At 32.4% G+C, this 16,722-nt stretch overlaps 2 protein-coding genes across 5 annotated transcripts; both read right to left on the bottom strand.

The window, feature by feature from the left end:
• Positions 1–22: 22 nt before the first annotated feature.
• Positions 23–8,103, bottom strand: LOC114185053 (probable sulfate transporter 4.2). Its single transcript, XM_028072548.1, has 17 exons — positions 7,660–8,103; positions 7,506–7,554; positions 6,874–7,075; positions 6,343–6,511; positions 5,480–5,545; positions 5,289–5,396; positions 4,545–4,652; positions 4,392–4,457; positions 4,193–4,253; positions 3,888–4,015; positions 3,246–3,287; positions 2,648–2,764; positions 2,217–2,268; positions 1,281–1,419; positions 1,116–1,204; positions 636–712; positions 23–530 (listed from the first exon to the last, which is right to left on the bottom strand). Exons 1-17 carry the CDS (start codon positions 7,981–7,983, stop codon positions 204–206), a joined length of 2,124 nt encoding a protein of 707 aa, XP_027928349.1. The 5' UTR covers positions 7,984–8,103; the 3' UTR covers positions 23–203.
• Positions 8,104–11,954: 3,851 nt separating this feature from the next.
• LOC114185140 (metal tolerance protein 11) lies at positions 11,955–16,189 on the bottom strand. 4 transcript variants are annotated; one of them, XM_028072683.1, is made up of 7 exons: positions 15,866–16,189; positions 14,593–14,702; positions 14,257–14,502; positions 13,986–14,066; positions 13,648–13,881; positions 12,326–12,678; positions 11,955–12,246 (listed from the first exon to the last, which is right to left on the bottom strand). In XM_028072683.1, exons 1-6 carry the CDS (start codon positions 16,035–16,037, stop codon positions 12,331–12,333), a joined length of 1,191 nt encoding a protein of 396 aa, XP_027928484.1. In that variant the 5' UTR covers positions 16,038–16,189; the 3' UTR covers positions 11,955–12,246; positions 12,326–12,330. The 4 variants fall into 4 exon arrangements, with proteins under 4 accessions (XP_027928484.1, XP_027928485.1, XP_027928483.1 ...); XM_028072684.1 differs by having other exon boundaries at positions 11,955–12,241; XM_028072682.1 differs by having other exon boundaries at positions 11,955–12,678.
• Between the last annotated feature and the right edge of the window lie 533 nt (positions 16,190–16,722).

The raw sequence follows: 16,722 nt of genomic DNA, 5'->3' as shown, positions 1-16,722 counted from the left end.
AATTAGGGATACACAGCGGACAGAAGAGTTACACAATAAAACCATTATTAAAAACTCATGAAGTACATTTTTACAACAACCGGCCAATAATATATTACACATTATTTTTTTAACATCAGCTTGATAACACCGGGGTTTAACCTACTAATTTTTTTTCAAAGAATGGATAAATACACTTTATACCATACGATGCAGAGCAAACTTCAACGTTCTTTGGGCAACAATGGCTCCAACTGGGAATCTCTGTCCTTGGGGTGTGGAGGCCTGCCATTACCAGATTCTAAGTCGGTCACTGAAAACTTCTCCGCTCTGTCTTTCGACAATCGAGCAAACAAACTTGGTTTATCTTCAAATGAAGAAAGTGGCGTGAGTGAACTGTCAGGTCCCGCTTTCAAGCTTTGAACATGTTGCAAGCAAACTTGAACAGCATCATGTACTCTCACAAAGTACCATTCTTTGCCTATCAACTCCACCAGACCGGATTTTGAGAAGGTGAGCAGAACTTCTGGGCTTGGATTAGATATTGCAATCTGCAAGAAGAATAAGCTCAAGTTAGATAGTGGAAACTCTGTAGACCCGCGGTGATGATTTTTAAGCATTCTAACAGTGGTTGAAAGTTCACAATCTTATTGTACCTGAATGTCCCGTAATTTGTACTCCTGATATAAGTCTTTCAAAGCTTGAACAGCACTAGAATCTATGTAGGTCACAGCTGCATTCATAACCAGATTGTAAGATTAGAAGAACGAGCCAGAGTTATCATCATTATCCCTTTCATAATTTAGTTGCGAGCAACCATAGTGCAAAAGAACATTTACAAACTCAGTAAAATGTGGTTCATGTAGTTCAACACTCCAGGGAACTTCAAAAATAATGGAAATGATCAACACCAACCGAAAACATCAACTGGACATATATGTCACAGTTAATTACAATTAGACGTTTTAATAATCTCACGACACTGAACGACTTATGAGTCTTATTAACCATTAGTGTCACAAGTGATAATTATATAATCACATTAATTTACCCATTAGATGTTAGCTTATTTAGAGCTTAAACACATTAATAATATATTATATGGCCTCTTTGTGAACAAGGCAAGGAAGACTTACGTGCCATCTCAAGAATCACAAAATAAATTCTTTCAACCTCAGGTCCACGGTTTTTAGAACTATCAACATGAACTTCATATTCACGCAACCTGATAAGAAAACTCTAGATGAATTAAAGTATGCTCTTGGTTGGAAAAATGTCAATTACAACTCACTTCTCCTTACCTGTCCTTTATGAAACTCGTGTTTGCAAAATATATTGGAGCATCAACACGAACAATTACAATTCCATTATATGAATATGCTTCAGGATACTGTTTAACATTCCTATAAACAGTTGTCCCTGGCAAACGACCCAAAACAGCTGCAGTGAAGACCAAACAATAATGTCAGCATACTAACATATCTTGCAATATTTACATATTAGTTTTCAAAATACAGAAGGACTACTCTTGTCTTAGATGCAAGATTGAAATTTTCATTTTTATTGGTTATATTAAAGTTGAAAGGCATACAATTTATATTTTAAAAAACTATAAGCATGCATAGATGCCTACATAACAATCACATTTCAAATAACTTCAGGAATTCTGTATTAATATACCCTCCTTAATCCTTAAAGCATTTGATTGAAATAATGAATTGACATCCCAGGTGAAGTATTTCAAACACATGGCCAAATCTAGATGCCTTAATTCAGGATTGATCCATTGCAACCTAAAACAAATGGTCCTATCATATTTTGTAATTATTTCCCTGCTTTAGCTGTTAGCATTCTTAACTGTGATTCCAGTCTTTCAATTGTTATGCTAATGATCGTTTGGTAACCGGTCTCTTGCATTTTTCAGGGGAAACGAAACGGGTTCTGCAATATTGTTGTTCATCAGAAAAAAATATATTTCCAAAGTTCATAAATGTTTTATTTTCTTATTTATGTATCGACATGCATAAATACCCAATTTTAGTCTCTTATCATTTTAGGTTCAAGGTATTCATTTGAAAGAAATTTTATAAATTAAAAATTCCACGAATCACATGACATGATTCTTAGATATTCACACAAGTTAGCATCTATAACGTGATTCAATTCTATACACATCATATAAGTGTGGAACAAACAAAGAGCATGCACAATTTCTGAACCTGTACAAATCAACTTACCAATATGTGGATTTGCTGACTCATGAATGACAAAAGCAAGTGAAACCCCAACCTACAATAAAAAAACCTTATAAAGTGAGAAAGGTGATTATCTTAGCATATGGAAAACACCACAACTTTTGCCTGTTCAAACAAGAAAATAATTTGATATCAGTTATATTTAATGAATCCGGTATCTAAAGAAATGATTCTATAAACATTTCTTCTTCTCAGTATGAAAACAAATCACTAAAGTTTTAGCCAGCAAACATAGCTCCTCAATGAATATGCATAACCAGATAAATATTTCAACCTCACTAAGTAGAGGGATCAAAATGTGAACAGTTTCTAACAAAAAATTCAGAATATATATATATATATATATATATATATATATATAAAATTATAATACATCTATTACAACCTAAAAAACAAATCTAACGTGTACTCACCCCAACAAGGACGCCAATCTCAATACCAAGGAACAATGTTGTAGTACTAGTAATGGTCCAAAGAAGAAAATCTTTCTTATCAACACGCCACAAAAAAATGGCCTCCTCGTAATCTACCTGAAAAATCATGCCAAGAACTAAGAATGTACGGCTGACAAACAAGTTAACCATTCAAAGTGATATAGCAGCTAAACAGATATTTTCTCCATTGCTTGAATGCATAAATCATAAATTTAATTAGTTTAGACATTAACATATTGTGTATACAAATTGATTTTACACAAATAATTGTTGGACACATAACATTTCTCTTCTACCAATAATATGAATTAACACTAACACAGTGAATTGGATTTCAATATTGAAACAACCCAAACCTATGTTATCAAAATCAAAGACTAACATTCTCATAACAGTTTGAACAGTTTGAACAGGGATAGAGTCAACCTCTGATTTTCAACTTTATATTTTCCATTTTCTACTGCATAAAACCAGTAATGCCACCTCTTCCACTCTTTCTATATGGAATAAAACTATCACTTCTAAATACCCATGGATGTTGAATAATTAATAGTTGAGCATAAAGGGGATTTCTTACCAGACCTATCACAGCAGAGATCACAATAGCAGCAAGGGTACACTGGATTGTTGAAACCAGAAAATTCATCATCAGCATTCCAGAAACGAAAATGCATCACTTACATTTCAGTGATACACGGAAATAACATAAACAAAATTTAAAAAATGACAGAAAGAAAAGGTAAAAACGAGTATCCTTTTAGAAGGAAAAGTGTTCTTTCAATTCAAAGATGTGTTTAAAATTTATATAGTAATTGTGTATGTTCAAAACTAAAAAAGCAAAGTTCTCAAAACATTCTGTTCTAGTGTTTTTTTCATGAGAAGAAAATAGAAGATTTTGAAAAAAAGCCATAAAACAAGTTGTATTACAGCATTGATTTTCGAAACTCAAGAAAATGGACCTAAAATTTAAATCATTTTGCAAGTAATAACGCCATATCCATTTATTCTTGGTGTATGAATGGGAAAGATCTTTACCAGCAAATAAAATACTTGTTTGTATTTCTTGAATAAGAATTTACACTAAAGATTTTCCCGTGGGTGCACACATCAGAATACCAACATAAGTCATTTGTAAAATGTTTAAAGTAGAACTTTCATTGAATATAAGGGAAAACCTTTTCAAACAATACCAATGACCTATAAATAGTTGAAAACAAACCTGAGGTATGTACTCAAATACTGGTGTTAGAAACATTAGTGCACAGATCATTATAATTCCTGAAACAAGCCCTGATACCCCAGATTTTGCACCACTCTCATGATTTACAGCTGACCTTGAAAAGGATCCTGCATTACTCAATCAAAAAATTGAAAAATATTTTAACATGATATCTCTTTTGCATGGAAAAAATAAGCTCTTTCAAGTAAAATCATAATGTTGAAATTAATTGAGGCTTTGGAACCAAAAGATAAGTAGCCAACTACAATGACTCTTTACATTTCAGAGTTCAATTGAACAATTACCTGTGGTGGGGTATGCTGAAAAGAATGAACCAAGAACATTGGAAACACCAAGACCAAACAACTGTCCAAAAATATCAGGAAAATTAGTCAAGTATTTTAACTAAAAAATATTAGATTCTTGCGTAAACATTTAGGAGGGGACTCTAGAACTGTCCAGTAAGATGTATGAGCAGTAAGCATATCTTACAAAGAAATATACCTCTTGATTTGAATCCAACTCGTACCCATTCTTCGCTGCTAATGCCTTGGCAATTCCCACTGATTCCTGTAGGTTGAAATATAATTTAATTGGAAGTACAATTCCCAAGACACAATTTTCTTCAAATCATAGAGGAGAAAAAGGAAAACTTACCAGTATAGCCACACTAGTTATGAGAATAGCAGTTGGAATTAAGGACTTTGCATACTCAAAAGCTTTTGGAACAGAAAATTTTGGTAAGCCTTGAGGTATATCTCCGACCTAATTAAAAACCACATTATTTGTTAATTCTATCAGCGTCATCAAACATGTTAGTCAGCTGCTGAACTTAGTCATACATAATTCTCATTTACAAAATAACATTCATGTGACAATAACAAGAGAAGTAAACCATGAAGAATACTAGCATGAGTTCAAGACATTCAAATGAAAGAAGACACTATCCAATATAAACAAATTAACGTGATTACTATGTATCGAGATTACACTAAACATAGAAAATTAAGCCAACGTGATCAACTACATTTGTTGTTCATTGCATGACCAAGTCATGATGTACTCGTGAATGGTGATGAGACATTGTTTGTGCCTCCTGTCTTTCAATAAACAAAATTGTTGTTTGCTTATTGAAAAAACTATTTTTTTTGTTCATGTTTCTCTCCTAGAAAACAAATGTCATAAATTCAGCCAGTTTTCTCAATTTGATATTACCGGGTACAATAACAAAATGTTTTAATTCTGGTATAATATAGTTAAATCTAGTAAATATAACCTACATGCAACTTCGTTCATTATCTATTACTTTTGTAGCTTTGCCTAGATTCATATCACTATAACCTTGTCAGAAATTATGAATAACATGAAGAAAAAAATTCACACTATATACTTGATACTCACCAAAGAAATTGACGGTGGATGAAAAACTTTTGCAAATAATGTTCCCAGAACTACTGCTGTAAGAGGACCAGCAGCTCTCAAGAATCGCAAGTACTTCCTTGATTTTCCCTGGTTGTATAACATCCATACAATGAGAAGGATGTGGATATCTAATATAAGTACTTTACAAAACATCAGAGATAGATTCATACCAGGTGTTTCATGACAAGGAGTATCGTAAGCATAATGGATCCCATCACAAAAGGTGGCCATGAAAACTATAAAAAGGAAAAAAACAGCTCTGTTAAAGAAGGGGTTTGATAAGTGAAAGCAGCGTAATGACTCAAAAAAAAAATGTAAGCTAATGAACGTATGGTGATTATGAAGTATTAATAGATTAGATTTTAGGCTGAAGTTCAAAATGGAATATTGATTCCAAAGGACATGTTATGGACATAAAAGAGAATTCTTATTTGATGAATTGAAATTAAACATATAAAAATAAGGACATGAAGAAATGGGATCCCAATTAAAGATTTTAAACTATAGGGACATATTTGAAAACCCAGCGATAACTAGAAATTAGTTTAGCACCATTTTCTTTTATGGTTCAGAGACAGCAATGCTAAACTTTAGGCAAATTGCAATCTTCTGGGTTGTCTGTTGCAATCAAATTAATTTTCAATTATTTAATTATTTCAGGCTTCCCAGACTCAATTACTAGGAAAGAATGGAAAGTTCGGTCCTTAAAAACCATCATCCTTCCTTGTGCAGACTCCAAGAACCATCAAACCCAGAATTGCAATTCAACAGGTACCGGACAGCTCATCATACACAAGCAGATGCAAAGTTGTCCCTAAAATCACGATTTTAGTTATAATCTATCCATTCTCTCAATAAACTATCATCGAATTCAATCCTAATTTTGTTCGTTTCTTACATAATTTAGTTCTCAATCCTAATTTTGTTGGTTTCCTACGTTAGGCCCAACTTTTTACGTAAAAATTGCAAGAAAACCATAAACACCAGGGTAAAAATTCCACTGAACAATTCAAATTTCAAAGGAAATGCATACCTTATCTGCTCCATCTATTATACTCTTAACTACTGGAATGATCTTGCTACTTCTGTCTATATCATACCCCACGAAGTACTTAGCTTGAGATAAACCAATGACAATAGCCGAAGCAGTTGTAAATCCAGAAATCACTGAATGGCTAATGAAACGAATAAGCCATCCAAGCCTGAAATACCCAAAATACAAGTATATATAGGTTATGATTAAAATCCCTTTCATAAAAGAATCAGACCGGATGCCTAGTGCTTAGCCTGCAGAATCATATAACTGCTACCGGAGTCCAATTGTTATAAGGCAGTCACCTAGTAGCTTACCATGGCGTTAAAGCAAGCATGTCTATAAATAATCATTTAATCACATTTGTATGTCTAGATGCATGAACACAAAAGCCAAAGTACACTTATATATCTAGTTAGAGTATTAGATGCATGAATGAGAAAGATCAAGGAAGGAAAAATTTATGCAAGGTTTCCTAGCCAAGTTAAGAACGTATATCTATATTGATAAAATAAGCAATGACGAAAATACCTCAATAGTCCCATTATACACTCCATTATCCCCACCATAAGGGACAGTAATATTGCAAGCTCTGTGTATAATTCACCGGACGAGTCAGTTATGCCACTTAGCACGTTAGATACCAAGAGGGAAACCAATGCAACTGGGCCTACTGCAAGCTGGCGAGAAGATCCAAATATGGCATACACAAATATAGGCACAAAACCAGAGTCTTCCTTGCAAAGAGAAATAACATTAATAAGCAGACATTACACATAATTTCAGGATATAAAACATTGACGACACATAGAAGTATCATGAAAATGTAGAATAAACAATTTTAAACTAACAGATAAGTGGTGACAGCGAAAGGATAGAATTCCATCGACATTCAAAATGGCAAGAACATCATGGTTGCATAGACAGTGAGAGATAGGACTCTTCTAAATGTCACACCAAACTTCACTCTTCTAAATTTCTAGCAATACAATGTGGAAAATTGCTTTACCCGAAAAATCAAAAGTTAATCCAAATCACATCAGGAAAAAACGAAAGAATTATAACACTGCAAATTCAGAAGACAAATAAACACGGAATTGTGCTCAACTATAAATAAACAATCCAAAAGATTCATCCAGAGCGCGGAAGTTCAGTAATCTTACAGAGTCCATATATCGGTTCAAGTCCAGCCAATTTTGCATACGACATCGACTGCATCAACAATTAACAAAAAATAAACATCGATTATCTCAAAACTACACATACGAGCAAGCAATTCACAATTCATTACACAGAAAACAACCATCTATCGACTACCTGAGGAACGAGCATGACGCCGACGGTGATTCCGGCCATGAGATCGACCTGAAAATACTCGCGCCATTTATAGATGCGAATCCAGCGTAGGCAAGGGAGGAAGAACTCGAGCCATTCGAGCCACGTCATTCGCCTGAGCTTCTCTGTCCACCGCGCGAAGGCTACGTTCGCTGACGGAGACGATGAGGACGAGGTGGCGGTCGGATGCTGAAGAGGAATGATCCTTACAGGACGTGCGCCGGTCATGGAGGACGGCATGGTTGAAGCAGCGGCGGCAGGGAGGTCGTAGAAACTTGGCGATGCGTAGGTTATCTCCATGCGCATCGCCGGCGCATTATATGTATATTTATATAGTTGAGAGTTCAAAAGAGCATGCAGTAGCAGTGGCGCATAATCGCTGAATGAGAAAGCAAATGCGAATTCGAATGAATGTGATGGTTTTGAGAAATTGAGGAAACTACAGAAATTAAAAAATGGGACCCATCACCAAATCTACATCACCATTCAATAATTAATTAAACCAAAAATTCATGTAATTAAGGTTAGCAGAGACGTGGGGGAAAACTTCACCTTGTTTTTTTCCTTTTCCTTTTCCTTTATTCCTTTTTATTATTATTTTGAATTATGGCGCTGAAAATCCATCACAGAATTTCAACTTTTTATGAAACTAAGTTATTCACATTAAAATAATGGTTTCTAAAATAAATAAAACTTAATATAACTTTTTTCCTGTGCTATAATTCATCATTTAGTTTATAAACTTATTGACACAAACCTACTGTAACTTGTCAATAACTATATATTTAAACATTTTTTTATATACTTAAAAGCTAAGTTTTAATCACGGTTAACAATTCCATCAAAGAAAATAATAACTTAAAAATTAAGTTTTTATATAATTATTACATCAAATCTTTTTTTCTTTTTCACTAAAGACCAAAGAGTAATACAAAATGCTTAAAGATTAAGTTTTATAATTTATTAAAAAGAAATTTGATGCAAAGACAAAAATAAGTTACGCATGTCAATGTGTTAACCACAAGGGTAGATCCTTAATTATTATTGATTAATTAATCAATTAGTTAATAATTAGTTAAAGCAATGTGGGTTCTAGATATTATAAAATATTAATTGGGTTAGTTTCTTTATTTGCGTCAACTGGAATTAATGAATATATTATCACTGTGACATTTCGCATTTGTGGCGGAACAAAATTGAGAACAAAAAGTGTTTGAAAAAAACACGTTTGAGAATTGAATTATTGAGATGAACCTAGACTTTTATTTGGCCATGTTCAAACTTCACATAGAAGACCAATCTGCGTTGCTGAAAATTTTATATTATATATTATACCATGTATAAGGTTTTATATTATATATTATACCATGTATAAGGTATTTCGGCATATTTAATTCGTAATGATATATGATATGACTTTATTTAAAAATATATTTTGGTTATATATATATATATATATATATATATATATATATATTGAATTTAATAGTGATTGATTTAATTTTAAAATTGTTGTCTTGTGTATTAATATTGAAAGAACAAATTGTACAGTAGAATAAATGGAAAATGGAAAGAAAAAAAAAACTACAATATCTTGTATTCTAGCTAGCACATGGATATGGTATTTTTCATTTTTGTGAATATTAGATTATTTGAATTTTCTACAAATTTTTAGGGGATTCTTAATATGCTTGTTGAACTAAACGGAAGGTGGAATGTTTTAAGCTATGTTTCAACTATAAAAACTCACAGATAAACAATATGAAAAAATTAATTTTATTATTTAAATTCAAATTAATTTATATGTTAAATGAAAATTCTGAAAATATTAACTTCAAAAGTGAACTTGTTAATTTATTTATTTTTTGGAATTGATTTTTTTTCATTTTATTATTGCATGATTGTGATTATGTATGATATTTGTCTCATTTCTTTAATTTCACACGGATTTTGAGATTTTTAAGTTTTTAAGTATTATTGAAAGATCCATCCCATCATATAAAGAAGAAAAAATTGAATAAAAACTTAGAATATATATATATATATATATATATATATATATATATATATATATATATATATAAATGTGTGTGATTTACGAAAGTTTTATCCAAATTCAATTATTGTCATCAAATATTCTTATCAAAAGGTTAAAAGTCACAGAAAGTTGTAGAAAAAAACAATGATTGTATTGTTGAAAATGAACTTTAATTATATTGTTGCATTGTATTGACACTAAAAGACTTAAAACACCAATAATTGATTTACATTTTTTCAATAAATAATTATATTTATAGGTATTTAAGTTTTTAATAAAGTCAAATAACAAAAAGTTAATTTAGAAAAATATTAACTGCTTGAAATTTTGATTTCGTTTGATTTTTTATCTTAAAAATTCTTAAAATTTTCATGTAAATAGTATATATGTCACGTCACATAAAATTTAACGAAGTGAGAGGAACAAAATTTATTATTTTACAAAGTAAGAGATAATAAAAAGATCGATTTTAATTTTGTATTATAATTTAAGAACAATAAATATAATTAACTCTTAAAAGAAAAATTCATTTATTTTATGAATTTAATTTTTTCAGAGGAAAATGAGTTATTTAGATAAAAAAGTTAGAAGAATGCTGAAATTTATAACCTTTTAAAAGGCATTTCAAATAATTAAAACAATATAAAATACAATTAAAAGAAATAAAAATTTACAATTAGTCATTTTCTCTTTAAACATACATATATATTGATTTTTTTTATTAAATATTACTTGAATAATTAAATTTAGCTAATATTTTTAAAGTTTAATTTTAAAATAGATGCTTTAAAATACATTTTTTCTTAAAAGAAATATTCAATTACTTTATAAAAAAATTTAAATGTAAAACGTCTGTATTGAAACAAATATTTAAAAAATAATAATATTTCAAATATAAACCTATTTAAATAATATACATTCCAATTTTTTTAAATTGTAAAAATCCTTTATCCAAAAGAAAATATCATTTTAATTGAAATTATCGAGTCAGTTTCATAGGTAGCCTTGACTCATGATTGCAAGTACCACGGAAGTTGATAGGCATCTAATTAATGAAATGAGTACATTATTTTTATTTTGCTTGTGTTTCTTTTATTATAGTATTTGAAAATGTTCGCTATGGTTGTTTCATAAATAAATGTCGTATTCGTGTTTATGATCGGAGTGTCGTTTACTTTATGCATGAATTCCCTTATTACAAATTATGAACTATGGACATTATCAAAATACTCCTAAAAGAAAAATTAAAAAATTACTTTCCCCAATTAAGATCATTTTAGATGTAAATAATTTGTTAAAATTTTATATATATATATATATATATATAACTAAAAAGTAATTCTTATTGATAACAAAAATATCATACTCTTTTTTCTTTTATTACAAGTGCTTGTGCGTAAGTTTTTTTTTTTTTTTCAAATTTTGAGTGCTGAAGAATGTTGCTTCATTTTTCTTATTCGTAGAATTGTACCTAATTTAAAGCAATCATCCTTGAAGCAATACATTTGGGAAGAATAATCACATTTTAGTAAAATTGTTTTCATAAAGTAACTCGTTTATTCTTATCTTAATTTTGTATTAAAAATAATAAACATTAATCCTCTTTTCAGTGAGATTTTTATACTTTTTTTATTGTACTATTTAATGTAAATAATTTATTATATCTGAGATACTAATAATATATTCAGACGACACTACCATATTAATCAGCATGATGAAAATATAACATCTAGTTAGATGTATTTTATTTTATTTTATAAATAACATTGTAATATGTAATGTAAAATTAATAATAAAATGCAGAATATGAGAAACCAAATTAAATAATCGAAACGAAAAACATAATAATAGAATATTTTATCCATAAATAAAATATTATAATTCCCCAATGCCACCTTAGGATAAAAAACGTAATTCATTGTTGTTTTAGTAAGAGTTAATATAAACATGTCAGGCTTTTAATTTGAACTGTTTCACACTTGCTCAGTTCCATAAAATGGTCATCTTCAACAGTACTTTTGCTTCTAAACATTTTGTCTATGAAACCAGTTCTCTGTATAAACAAGACTTCACTCGTTTCTACAGATTCAGTAGCAAACTTAAATTTAATTAAATTTGGGAATTAAAGTGAGGTGATTAGGTCCAAATACTAAAATGAGATGAGACATGGATGAAGCTTTTAATAAAATAAATGCAAGATAAATAAGACAACAAAGTCTACATGTAAAAAGAAAAGTCCTGTAAAAGAAAAACTTTGCGTGTTATGTATATATTATGATATTTGGTGAAGTTAGAAATAACCAAGACCAGCACACAACACCTTAAAGCTTAATTAAGGTAGAAAGAGTGCACTCTATGAGAACATAACGATTCTGTTTCCCCTAAATGGAACCTGGAAGGAAGGTCTTTACCTGATAAGGGTATCTTGATATACATTTGGGAACATTATCAGGTCTGCCAGAAAGTAGAGTGATAGCTGCTGGTATAGCTAACAACTTCTTAGTGACTTGCTCAGAAGTTCAGATTCTGAACTACATATACGATTCACATTTTACAACTTAAGGAGATGAAAGAGCAAATGAAATAAACAAGGACATAGGTTTTCCTTACTGCTGCTAAGAGTGAGATTGTGCATGCTCAGGTTTGTGACTGTATTCATAATCAAGATGAACAAAAGCACGCTCGATCTCGGGTAAAAGCTCAAGCTTCTCTTGCAATGATTCTCCAATATCATGGGCCTCTTGCAGCTGCATATCTGCTGGCAGGACAATATCAACTTCAACAAAGTAGTGAGACCCGAATGTGTATGCCCGAACTGTATCAATGTGCCTCACAGCCTTGTGGTGGTTCCAGCATAGGTATGTGAGTTTCTGAAGATACTCAGGTGCAGCTGATTTTCCAACCAGGGAATTCACGTTTTCCAACACTGTCATTGACCATGTGCGAATGGTGTACAACGCCAGCTGCAGCAGTGAGAGTTGCACATAGTAAACCAAGTAAAAAACATTAAATGACCAGGTACAAAATGGTGGTAAGTTAGATGTGCTCCAAAGAACCTATTGTAGTTCACTAAAATCTTAGAACATCTCAAGTAGTGCACCAAAAAGGAAGGTTTTAATTCACTTTTAGTGAGGGTTACCATGCCAAATCAAATTTAAGAGGTTTAAGTACAATCATCTGAGAGCTTGAAAATATATTCCACATTTCTAAAAACGTTATTTAGTCATGAGAACCAGTTCTTGCTGCTAGAAGTAACCATAGCTTCCTCCAATGGTAATCTTGAGTAAGAAATAATGCTCAAACTTAAAACCTCAAAAAAAAACTGTGATTGAGGATGTGTGTAAAGCATAAAAGGTGGGTGCATATCAAACCATCATAATATACACATAGTTCAAGGACAGGCGTAAGACAAGCTAATTAGATAGTCACAATCAATTAATATAGCAATGAGAAATTTCATCTTAAGAATATAAGACCTCAATTTTTAAAAATAACAGGAACACATAGCAGGAGCTGAGAAACAGATGTCTACAATTGTTGATGGATAATATAAATTGAAAAACAGTGATATTTTTGGTAAACTGTGGTTCTTTTACCTTCCGACCCAGAAATTAATCTGACATATCACTTAATTCACTGAAAAATTGTTAACGAACGTCAAGGATTAAAGTCCCTTGGTGACAATTTAATATAAATACTAATTTGTAGAAGCTAAAATCGGAAATCTAATAATATAAAATTATTAGACAGATTCTATTAGTCAAATAAAAGAAAACAATAATAAAAAATGAGCCCTAATTGGATCTTAAGTAACAACAAACATATTATCAACTTTTAACTTCAAAGAAAATTTGAGAACGAACATATATATCATTCTCTATGGCCACAAGTAGCAAATCAAAACCTCCAACAAAAGGAAAGTATTAACTTACAATGATAGCACCAACAGGATCCATCCAATCATCAACATAGTTTGCCAAAAGTGCAGCAATAAGACCAATGACATTGGTGATCACATCGAAAAAATGATCCTGGGCATAGGCTTTAATGATCTCATTAGTAAAAGTGCGGCAATAAATCATCAGTAAGAATTTCACCAAAGTCACTGAAAGCATAATTCCCACAACCCATCGCTCTTGTTCATTGGTCAAGTTGAATGCATTGTCCTGGAAATGTTAAAAGAGATTCAGGAACTAAATGAAGAATTATTATTGTTCTATGAGTTTGGGGTCAACTTTGAATCTGTAAATATACAAAAAAATCAACTTACAGAATATATTAATGTGCGGATAGACTCCAAGATAATTTGCAGTCCCAGTGTAGCCATGACAGAGGCAAAAACAAGAATTCCCTGTACAATTTAAATTTTCACTTTATAGTTTACTCTTTACACATTAGAGCATATAAATATACACAACCAAATTCTAGTATTCTTCCCTGATAGGTAATTTGAATACAAAGTAACTCCTGATAATCAACGAGATAATATTACTGGTGATGATTCAGATAATTTCAAACAAAATATCAATTAAGGAACTCACCAATGGTTGCATCCGTTTCTTTCCAATAGGGTACTGATACGGGTTTGGTGTCTGCATGGAAAATGCAGTGAACCAGAGGATAAATCCAGAAAGGAGATCAAGAAGCGAGTCTAAAGTCGATGCAATGATGGCTAGGGAACCACTTCGTATTGATGCATAAACTTTGGCGATAAAAAGAACCATGTTTGCTACATTTGACAATCTGATGGCAAACGTCTCACTTCTTGCTAACTTGTCTCGCTCCTCCTGCCCACAGCAGTGGATATTCAGCCAAGGTTTTTGACTATATAACCAACGTAAATCTAGATAGAAAAAAGGAGAAAATGAAATACAAACCTTCGACATTCCAGGAATAAAACCACGCTCTGCTAGAGCATCCATTTCAGTAAATCCCTCAAGCACTTCAACTTGCTGCTGGTAGTACTCCGCAATATTATCCTCTTGACCTGAGGAAATATATAACAGAAGGAAAAAAATAAGACAAGATCCATGAGATCCCTTTCCATTTAGTAGAAAAGATGTCATAAGCAAAGCATTCCATTCAAAAAAGCTTGGCTAATTAAAAAGATAAAAAAATTACAAAGAAAACTCAAAACTACATTGACCCTCAAGATCATATCCCTAACCTACCTTGTTAAATGGAAGAAAAAAATCAAATAAAGATCATTCACAGATGAAGAAAACCATATTCAAAGACACAATTATGCTTTAGACTTCCACGGTCACAAATATAGGACAAATGAACTTCATATACGGGCCACAAGAACTTTAAAGCTTCAGAAACAAGAAAACTTGGAAAATATAAGCTTCATAGCTCAACAGGCAGATGCTTATTGCAAACTGGGAAAGTATAAGCTTCAGCAAGAGCAGGGTCCAAACAACCCATTTATTTATACAAATAAAGCAAGAGACCAGAGGCACTCAGTTAAAATGCCAAGATCAATTTTGTGAAACTTCTTCCACTAAAAACAGAGACTCGAAATAGAAAAGGAAAAAACTAATAAAATAGTACTTCAGTGCCCAAAAGAAGTTTTGCCTCTACCCTCTAGAGCTTCCAAATGCAAAACCCTATAGTCCATCTTAGAGCAACTGCCCCAAAGAAGCAGGCAATACCCGATGCAACAAAAATCCATATCAACTTATTTCACATAGCAAAAAGGCCACCACACCATCAACCCACAATTCAAAAAAGACCCCACACACTATACCTAGCCTGCTTCCAAATTCCTGCACACGGTACTCAACCTGGCAAAAGGAGGACAAAAAACAAAGCATTCTACTCAAACTGAATGAAATCCAGTAATAATAGCATCTTCGACAAAGCAAAAACAATATCTGGACTCAATGCAGAGGGGAAACTTTACACACACAGAAAAAAATTAAATGGCACAAAACACCACACTAAAACTGAAACCACAATTAACCACAACCACTAACGTAAAGCAAATTGCAGATTCCTATTCGAACAAAACAAACAGTGAAATAAAATCTTTGTCAGATTAAAAGAAAATAAAAAGCAGATTCCAAATTGAACAATAACAATAATTGAAAATATTAAAATAAATAAATAAACAAACATAACGAAGATGCGATTTTACTGTTTTGTTACCTAGAACGCCATAACAGTCATAGAGTCCGCGAGAGGGTTTCACTTGCTTCTCCGTGTGCTCTGAAGATATCTGAAACCCCTCGAAGTTCAACCGCCAGGACCGGTCACCATTGCTCGAATCTGAGAGCAGCGAACGCTGCTCCTCGCCTTGAAGCTCCACCGTCTCCACCATTTCCCGGTCGCCTGAGAATCTGGTCTAAACGTCGTCGTTTTGGACAGCCCCGAAGGAGCAAAGAATGGAAGCACACGGTCGTCGTGGTTGGTGCTTGTTATAACAACAGCCGTAGCAGATTTTCAAACCGGTAAAGTGGGATTCATGAGAAAAAAAAATTGATAAATAAACAAAAGTGTGTGTGATATGAGATCCGATAGGCGCGTGTACCACGCAGGACTACATTTCGGCACTGTTCGACACGTGTTGCGGTTTCATTGGGCAGTGCTGGAAATTCGCGCGTGTGATGAGAATTTGTATGGTTACGCGTGGACGGCTGAGATTCCTTCAGCGCAAGATCTTTTTAATGTGGCTGCTTTACTGGAGCAGATTGAATCTGAACCGGTGGGGCCCGATTTGCGTAGTGTCCGGTTTTGGCATAGGGATGCGTAGGATAAAGTTTACAGTGCTGTCACATCCACAGCAATTGGAGAGTATTCGGCTAATGGTGTTTCGACACGTGGCGAGTTTCTATGATGATGGTTCTTTCTGAATATGGGACATGGTCTCGGTTGCATTGAATGGATGAGAATATGCAATTATGTGAAGACAGTGTTATTGTTATCATGTCATGTTGTGTGATGATATGTGATGTATGGTGAAATTGATGTGTGGTTAGTGGATTTTGGGGCCCACTTTGAACCGC

This window comes from Vigna unguiculata, chromosome 5 (genome assembly GCF_004118075.2).
Source record: "Vigna unguiculata cultivar IT97K-499-35 chromosome 5, ASM411807v1, whole genome shotgun sequence".
Classification (NCBI taxonomy): domain Eukaryota; kingdom Viridiplantae; phylum Streptophyta; class Magnoliopsida; order Fabales; family Fabaceae; genus Vigna; species Vigna unguiculata.
This window is presented reverse-complemented; position numbering and strand designations above follow the sequence as displayed.

Bases quoted from the DNA above. Each gene is read 5' to 3' on its own strand.
- LOC114185053 (XM_028072548.1), bottom strand. From the start codon at position 7,983: ATGCGCATGGAGATAACCTACGCATCGCCAAGTTTCTACGACCTCCCT. The intron at 2,765-3,245 runs GTAAGAAATCCC...ATGATTTTTCAG, and splicing joins TCTCTGCTGTGATAGGTCTG to GTAGATTACGAGGAGGCCAT. The intron at 1,205-1,280 runs GTAAGGAGAAGT...TTTTCTTATCAG, and splicing joins ACGAGTTTCATAAAGGACAG to GTTGCGTGAATATGAAGTTC.
- LOC114185140 (XM_028072682.1), bottom strand. From the start codon at position 16,037: ATGGTGGAGACGGTGGAGCTTCAAGGCGAGGAGCAGCGTTCGCTGCTC. The intron at 14,503-14,592 runs GTTTGTATTTCA...TGCTGTGGGCAG, and splicing joins TTATTCCTGGAATGTCGAAG to GAGGAGCGAGACAAGTTAGC. The intron at 13,882-13,985 runs GTAAGTTGATTT...TAACATTTCCAG, and splicing joins TCCGCACATTAATATATTCT to GACAATGCATTCAACTTGAC.